Source organism: Fukomys damarensis, unplaced genomic scaffold (genome assembly GCF_012274545.1).
Source record: "Fukomys damarensis isolate Sample0158 unplaced genomic scaffold, DMR_v1.0_HiC HiC_scaffold_37, whole genome shotgun sequence".
Taxonomy (NCBI): Eukaryota; Metazoa; Chordata; class Mammalia; order Rodentia; family Bathyergidae; genus Fukomys; species Fukomys damarensis.
Window position 1 is genome coordinate 7546221 of NW_022900949.1, and position 8988 is coordinate 7555208.

The 8988-nt window shown below is 46.0% G+C and overlaps 1 protein-coding gene across 1 annotated transcript in view; it reads right to left on the reverse strand.

Annotated features, from left to right (window-relative positions):
• The window catches only part of LOC104869723 (long-chain-fatty-acid--CoA ligase ACSBG2-like), a 25559-nt gene that overhangs the window by 11194 nt on the left and 5377 nt on the right, over positions 1–8988 (reverse strand). The window contains 4 exon segments of the mRNA XM_010635070.1: positions 1869–1952; positions 4684–4804; positions 5908–5996; positions 8024–8253. Of these exon segments, the coding sequence (XP_010633372.1) occupies positions 1869–1952; positions 4684–4804; positions 5908–5996; positions 8024–8253 (524 nt within the window).

Below are 8988 nucleotides of genomic sequence, written 5' to 3' on the forward strand. Positions count from 1 at the left end.
AAAAAAAAAAAAAAAAAAAAAAAAAGAACAAACAAAAGCAAAAAGACATCCCACACTGAACCCCATAATATGTGCAGTTATGTGTCAGTTAAATAAATGGAGCTTGTTGCCTTCAAGCCTCTCTCCCCAGCTGCTGCTGCTCGCTCTTCCTCCTCCTCCTCCTCCCCTTCTTCTTGGATCAAATTCAGGACCTTGCACTTGGAAGGCAGGCTAAATCCCTGGCGCTTTATTTTTTATTCTGAGACAGGATCTCACTAAGTCGCTAAGTTGCCCAGGCTGGGCTTGCACTTGCGACCCTCCCGCCTCAGCCTCCTGAGTGCTGGGATAGATGACAGGGATGTGTCACCATGCCCGGCTAAGAGATTCTCTGTCCCCGTCTAATCCACTGTATGAATCTAGGGATCTTGAAGTCACCAGCGGGAGAGGTTGCAGAGAGACAGCACAAAGAGCTAGGGACACATGCTGCAGTGGGGGACACAGCACTACAAAAAGACTTCGGCAGTCACGAGAAACACTGATCTCATACAATATTATAAAAGCCACACAATACCAGACAATCTGTGATGTGATTATCAAAATTGTAAATGAAGACAGGCTCAAGGCACAGCAGAGACTAAAGCAAAAGGAAAATTTGCCCCCCATATAAAATTTTTACATATTTAAATTTTTCCATTCCTCTTTCATCAAGTGATTATCTGTAGTTACACAAAAAGTTTACTTTCCAATTCTACCAATTCATTGGCATATTACTAGCTAGCCTGGTTATCAGTGCATGAATACTATAACAGATATGATTAAATCTTTCAAGAGGACATCCAAGAAAACCCTCCCATTTTAAGAAACTGAAAATCCATATATTACTAAATGTAAAAATGAAATGGAAAAAATTTAATGAAAAAAATTAGCAAATTATGAAAAAAGAAAATTTCAGATATTCGGAAATATCTACTTAAAAATAGAAATGACTATCATTGTAAATATTTTTAACATATTTAATATATATTCATGTTACAAGTCATTTTTACAGTTTTAAGTGGTCAATGGTTTTGACAAAATCATTATTGATGACTTAACATCTATTAAAACCGGAAAGTAAAGTTATAATACATTATGGCTTGTAGATAAGAAAAAAATTTGAACTAAAATAGAATTGTATATTTTAAAACTGCTTACAGAGTAGATTTGGGGTTGTCATCAAGAAAAAAATAAATATTTGCAGTCATGTATATGTTAAATAGCTTTACTTAGCCATCCCACAATGTACACACATATCAAAATATGTTGTACACTAATATAGCCACAATTTCTACTTGTCAATAAAAAATAAATTTAAAAAATTTTTTTGGTTTTTTGAGACAGGGTCTCACTATGTAGTTGAGACTGCCCTGGAACTCACTGTGTAGTCCAGGCCCTGAAATAACTGTTGTTTTAACCTAACAATTGCAGGGTGAGTTGTTTTGCAGTAATAAATAACCAGAACCTACACATTTCCGTTAATCAGTCCCTTAATGCTAGAAAACTGTGTCCTACCCACTTCCATTACAGAGCACTACCCACTTCCTTTACAAGACTCCTCCCTTTTCTTTGCGGTCGGATAGGCCCCACCCACTTCTCGTGTAGGGTTCCACCCACTTCCTTGGGAGGCCCCGCCCACTCCACTGTATGGACGCGCCCGCTTCCTTTGCAAGCCCCACCCACTCCTCCAATGGACCCACCCACTTCCCTTGCGAGGCCCCACCCACTTCCTGTGCCAGCCCCACCGGCTATCTGGCTATCTTTCCTCTCTTCCCACTTTCTTGGCGAGGCTGCAGGCACCTTCCTTGCCGCGCATGCCTTCCCTCTTGCGAGGGCCCACTTCCCGCACTTACAGAGTACACCTTGTTGGTGCTCTTCTTCAGCTCCGGTTTGTACAGGACGATCGCTCTGAGGGTCTCCAGCCTGCTCTCTGGAATCTGGAAGAAAGTTCTTCGTGACTCTTAGGGCAACCCGGCCTTGGGGAAGACGGCAGCGGGCAGAACTCAACACTCTTCCGTAACGGTTCCAGGCCTTGTCTTCCTGCATCCTGTATGCGGTTGCTCTTTGTCTTGGCTGACCTGAAAAGACCTGATGTGGGGACTATGGATCCTCTGTGGCCTCCAGCACCCTAAGGCACAGGACAGCAGCAATCTCCAGAGCCACATATTTCAGACCGAACTCTGCTACACTGAATGCAGACCTTGAGCTAAAGGCCTTCCCGGCTTGCTGTCTTCCGGCACTCTGCGCTGGACTGCCAGGGTCTGGCTAAACTTCTAGCTGGACTCAGGCAACTCAAAGATGGCTGGGACCAAACACCTTGAGAACCCTCCGCCCAAACCCAGCCTGAGGATCAGGTGACTGCTGGGGTCCTCATACCCTATTCATACGAAAGGAGGGCAGCTCTCGATCATTTCTAGCCAACCCAATGAGAAGGGCACTTCCGGTATCCATTATTGCAGAGTGTGGCCACGCCTCTGTCGTGGGTGGAGAAAAGATGGCCTAAGTCGGCACAGAACCTGGGGCAAGAGTTTTCCAGAGGGCAGGAACGGACCTTTAGGAAGCCCGGAGCCAGCAGTAGCTGGTGGTCTCTGGAAACTGTAATAAACTCAGGATGGCTGGAGCCGGCTAAGGGAGGCGGCCAGAAAGAATGGGGAGGAGGCCTGGAGGCACAGGCAGAGTCCGGAGCTCCTTCTGAGGAGCCCAGGAAACCGTCCGAGGGTGGGAGGTTACAGGCAGAGAGGAGCTATGATTCCTACCCCAGAGCAAAGATCTCCAAGTGCAGCCTGACAGAACCTGGGATTGAAATTTTCAGACGGAGCAGCCGCAACGCTGAATCCCCCACAAACTGCACTTTTCGCGAACTCGGAGACAGAAATAGTTCAGGCACTGCTCTGTGCATGAGAGATCAAACATACCACGAGCCTACAGCACCGAGGCAGGGGTGGAGCATATTCCAGTGCAGAAGACTCAGATAAAGTCAGGATTCAGGCTAAGAAGGTCCTCATACACCCGCCACCACAGTTCCAGAGTGTTTCTCTAAGAAGAATAAACAGGGACAATGTACTGGGGACAGAGATGGATCACTTCAGGAAACAATTTCAAGCCACGTATCTATAATTCCAGCATTCTAGGGGGCTGAGGCAGAAGGATTACAAGTTTAAACCCAGCATGGGCAAGTTAGCAACTCCGTGAGACTCTGTCTCAAACTAAAAATAAAGAAGAGCCAGGGATGTAGCTCAGTACAATGGCTCTGGGTTCAACCCTTCAGGGCTGAAAAATAAAAGTAACTTCAGAAAGCTGAAAGCAGGAGGTAGAGTAGAAGTCTGTTCTCCCTCAACCAGGTCAGGAATGAGGAGTTACAGGAAACCTGGTGACACAAAGTTGGAATTTCAGTCCATCTAAGTAGGATTTCATTAAGTTTGGACGATGTGCCCTCATTTCAGAGGTGACAAGAGCAGGACACTGTGACCAGCTGTGACCAGAGGATGTATTTCTTCCCTGGAGATGCTACAAAGTGAAGACATACGTGACTCATGGCAGTGACAGACGGCAGTGGTAGTGGCCTCTAGCACGCAAGCCACTAAGGGCTGTTTGTATCATTGAAAACTCTGAAAGGTTCACATCACTGACATAGGATATTAAGGAAATGGTCACCGTTGCTGTCAAGATAAATGAGGCCTTGCAAACACAGGGACCCGAGTTCGATCCCCAGTACCAAAAAAAAAAGATGAATGATGGATCTGGCCACCTAAGCTTTCCCCAAGTATTGTCCTACCCATCAGAAACTTCGTACCAAAAGCTGATCATGGAAACTGAGGTTCATTCAAATGCATATGAGACACTGAAAACATCTCTCCAATATCCATACAAAAACACTACAGAAAGAGAGGGGAGGGGACCACATATCAGTATGCACAGAGATAACTCATCAGACAATTCCACACAGAGCAAAAGAAAATTGCAATCCAACATAAAGTTTAAAATGCAAAGAAGTACATACATCTAGGAAGCAAGAGCACAAAGCAAACATACAAGTGCTCAGGGAAGAAACTACCTAATAAGAAAAAATGAAACAGGAAGTGGTAGAAGAGAAAAATAAACTTATTTAAAAGACAACAGAAAGAAACGAAGAAAATGACAATAAGCACAGGTGTGAAATAACCACACTTCTATAAGATAAATATTAAGTACTGAAGTGTTTATCAAGTGCCTTTTACAATGGAGATTGAGTAGGAAACTAAGTTAATATAAATCGGAAATTAAACTCTTGCATCCCACTGTGTTCCTACCCAAAAATAGCATCACCAGGAAATCAGTATGGTCACGGAGAACTTCCACCAAATACTTTCATAGGACCAACTCCACTACCCCATGGTTTTCTTCATTTTGTGGTACTGGGCCCAAATGCTGGACTTTTTCTTCTCTAGAGGCAAATGCTCTACCATGGAGCTGCGCTGCTACTCCTTTTTATTTTATTCAGAGACAGGGTCTCACTAAGTTGCCTAGGCTGGCCTTAAACTTGAGCTCCTCATGTCTCAGCCTCACAGATAGCTGAGAGGACAGGTGTGTGACCCCATGCCCAAATCCACCACCTCATTTTATCCTGAGCATCTATGAGAGAGCAAATCTATACCTGGCCAGGGATAGCAGTGCTAGGTAAGGTTTTACCGAAAGGATTTTCTGTAGCTGTTGCTCATTTTCAACCACCAAGATGTTCACCTTGGCGTGAGTGATGATGTACTGACAAGATTTGGCAGAGCTGGTGGCATAAATACTGACACAGAGGCCCCTGGGAAAAGAAAAACATATATGCACGTGTGTCTGTCTACCTCATGGTGAGAAGGGCCTGGCAGGTCAGGGGATGGGGAAAGGTTTGCAGGCAGATCTTGAGCCTCAAGCCTTGGCACCAGCTTCCTCCTCAGCAGAACAACAGTGAAAGTAACAAAGTGATTAATGACAAGGGTGGCAGCTCCCGGGGTGTCATTATGACAGTGCCTCACGTGACACAGACAATATCCCACTTATAGACTGGAAAAACAAAGAGCCGGGCGTGGCGGTGCACGTAAGTAATCCTAACACTCAGGAGGCTGAGGCAAGAAGACCTCAGTGATTTCTAGGTCAAGCTGGGCTACATAGGAAGTTCAAGGCCAGCCTGAACTACTGTACATAGTGAGACCCTTGTCTCAAAAAACAAAACAAAACAGAGGGTCAGGATTATGAAGCTGCTTGTTTGAGGGCACACAAAAAGTAAGTGTGAGGTTTGGAATTTGAACACCCGCTGAGCCACCTTCACACACAGTCTTTGTTTTTTGAGACAGGCTGTCACTACGTAGTTCAGGCTGGTCTTGAACCCATGGAGATCCTCCTGCCTCAGCCTCCTGCGTGCCATCACCACGCCCTGACACTCAAGTCTTTGGTTTCCACATGGAACCGTGCTGGCGGCATCTGTTGTTTTAATTCGCATTTTCTCATGGCTCCTGACTGTGAGTGTCTTTACAGATTCTCATCCGTGAATTCATCCTTTGAAGAGTTCAGGGCCGAATGTGCTATGAGGGGGCGGGGCCTGGGTGGAGGAGGGGGTCGGGGGCGTGGCCTGCACGGATTTATCTCCCTCCCAAGCTCCTCCCTTCTCTCGCTGCTTCCCAAGGAAAGACGACTTCCAGAGGCTTCATAAAGTGGCAGGAACGGCGGGACGAATGTGCTTGAAGTCAAGAGAGCAGCTTTTGAGAGGGACTTACGGCCACGTGGCTTCTACTATAAAAATGTTGTTTTTCCTTAAAACAGCCACTGTATTTTCCTATCACACCTCGTATTTGGCCTGCTAACCTGGGACTCCAGCTGAAAACCCTCCTTGCCTTGAACCAGCCCAACGATCTGAGACGGTGGCCTTACCCTGCCAGGATGGCGCCCAGAGCCGCAAACAACCACTCCGCAGAGTTGAAGCCTAGGATGTCGACACCATGGAAACGCTGCAAGCCCAGCTGGAAAGCGGGGGAAATAATAAAAGACAAACAGAAAACACACACTCACAGATGATTTCCCTTTTGGCTGTGATTTGATCATCGGATGTGAGAAAAGAGATTCAAAAATGCACACACCGGGGCTGGGGATTCATCTCAGAGGTTCCGCCACCTGCCTTACAGGCGCAAGGTCCCGAGTTCGATCCCCGTACCAAAAAAAAAAAAAAGAAAGGCACACACTGGGGTGTGATATTTTTGTGTCTGTGGGAAGCTTTTTTTAATTTTAATTTTTAAAGCTCCATTTTTAATTTTTATTACTATTATAAAATATATATAATATGGGTTTTACCACCTTCATCAATTTTTTTTTACCTTCATCAATTTTTATAGTTTTATTTTTGTTTTTGTTTTTTTTGCGGGGGGGAATCGAACTCGGGTTCTTGTGCTTGCAAGGCAGGCACCAGAACCTCTGAGCTAAATCCCCAGCCCCTATTTTATGGTTTTATGAGACAGCAGTTCAGGCTGGTCTTGAACTCATTTTGTAGCCCAGGCTAGCCATACACTCATGGTGATCCTCCTGCCTCAGCCTCCTGAGTGCTAGGATTACAGGCATGCACCACCAGGCCCAGCTTTTCACCATTTTCTGAGTATTCAGTTCAGGAGCATTAAGCACATTTGCATGGCTGTGTGCCATCCCCGCCACCCACCTCCAGGACTTTCCATTTTCCCAGCTGAGCTGTGTCCCAGGAAACCCTGATTCCCATCCCCTCCCCAACCCCGGCACCACTGTCCTCCCTGGCCCTGTGGGTCTGAGGACTCTAAGGGCCTCCTGGGTATGGAATGCTGCGTTATTTTTCTTTTGTGACCGGCTTATTTTGTTGAGCAGCAGCATGGCTCAGTCACACCGTAGCACCTCAAGCGCCCTTCCTAAGTAATAGTCTTGTGGCTAAGTAATAGTCCATTTTATGGATGGGCTATATTCTGGTTTTGGTCAAGGGTTACTTGAGTTGCTTCTCCCTTCTGGCTACATGAATAATGCTGCGGTGGGTATGGGTGTCAGATCGCTCCCTTCTTTTGGGTACTTGCTAAGAAGTGGAACTGCTGCATCTAATCTTCTTCTTTTTTTTTTTTTTTTTTTTTTTTTTTTTTTTTTTTTTTATTGCTATGTAGCTGAGACTGACCTGGAACTCACTATGTAGCCCAGGCTGGTCTCAAACTCACAGCGATCCTCCTGCCTCAGCCTCCTGAGTGTTGGGATTACAGGTGTGCACTACCGTGCCTGGCTAAAATGGAAATACTTTTTTTTTTTGTATCAGGGATCGAACTCTGGTTCTTGAGCCTGTGAGGCAGGTGACAGAACCACTGAGCTAAATCCCTGGCCCCTGGGACCAATTCATTTCTAACTAGAGCTTGGGTGTTTAAAAATAGAAGGGGCATCGGGTTCCAGGAAGTAAGAAATGCGAAAAGGAAACCATCTTCCAGGGGAGAGGAACCAATCGCAGAAATGTGGTGTCAGATGGGGGAGACTCAAGAAGATACCTAGTCAACAGCTGGTCATGTAAGTAAGGTGGGAAGTGGACCTTTCATCCAAGAAAGGAAGACAGGAAAAAGGAAGGAACTGAAATGAAATCTCAGGAGAGACCCTGCAGGCCAGGACCACCCAGCTAAGCTTTGAATTTGTGAGATAATAAATGGTTGTTATCTGAAGTCACTCTGGGCTAATTTGTTACCCAGCAGCAACTAACTAATACATCCAAAGATACTCTATTAAGAAACACAAGCAAGACACAGGACCATGGGCATGCACATTACCACGTATGCAGAAGTGTTTGTGTATAAAACATGTGCGGTGCACACACATCCTTCAGCCCCCAAAGGAAACACAAATGTAAAGACGTAACGATGGCTTCCCCGTGGGGTGGAACTGGGTGGTTAAAGGTCAAGGGTTAGAGGGGAGATTTTCACCAATCAATGCTTGTGCCCTTCGGGGTCTGCTGTGTGCCAGTTGTGTGTACGTGTTGCTGACTCTGAGTGAATGGCCTGATTACCTTGATCAGGGCCCTTCCAGCCTTCCTGCAGGCCTCATAGTACTTGGTGAAACTTAGCGTCTCCGACTTCCGCCTGCTTTTCCATGCGAGGGCAGGGCAGGCACCGAATCGCTTGACTGACTCCTGGAAGAGTTCAGGGATGGTCACTGGGGTCTCGTGGCCTGGCCCGTATTTCGAAAGCCGGAGGACGACCTCTCCATCTCGATGGGTGGTCCACAGCCTGGGAGTTGCTGCGAACAGTCATGCAAACAGCCAGCAAGTATTTTTAGTCATTTAGTAACTGTGGGGGTGGTAGTGATGTCTCTTTGGACTCTGGGTGCTAAGATTTGAACTCACCTCACTCCTTGAGTGAGAAACATTACAGGGCCAACTCTGGTCCAGCCAAACTTTACTCTGTCTTACTATTTTTGCACGGCTCCAGTCAACAACCTACTATAAAACTTCAGCCGTATAAGAACATTGAGTCAGCTATGGTGGTCCTCGCCTGTAAGCTCAGCACTCTGGGAGGCTGAGGCAGGAGGACCACAAGTTTGAGCCCAGCTTGGGAAATGTAGCAATTTAGTGAGACACTCTCAAAATAAAAGATCCAAAAGGGCTGGGAATGGAGTTCAGTGTGAAGCCCTTGGGTTCTATCCCGGTACCACCACCACCACAAAATAAAAAAAAAACTAATAAAAAAATAAATGTTGAAAGCATTGTAAGGCGAACACTCCATTATTCACCACCTATAGGCACAACTGGTAGTATTTTTGCTATCTTTTCTTTATCACATCTCTCTTCTTCCATGCATTGCACCAACTTGTTTGTTTGTTTGTTTGTTTGTTTTGTTTTTTTTTTTTAGACAGGATCTCACTATGTAGTTCAGACTGACCCGGAACTCACTATGTAGCCCAGGCTGGTCTCGAACTCACAGCGATCCTCCTGCCTCAGCCTCTGGAGTGCTGGGATGACAGGCGTGCGCCACC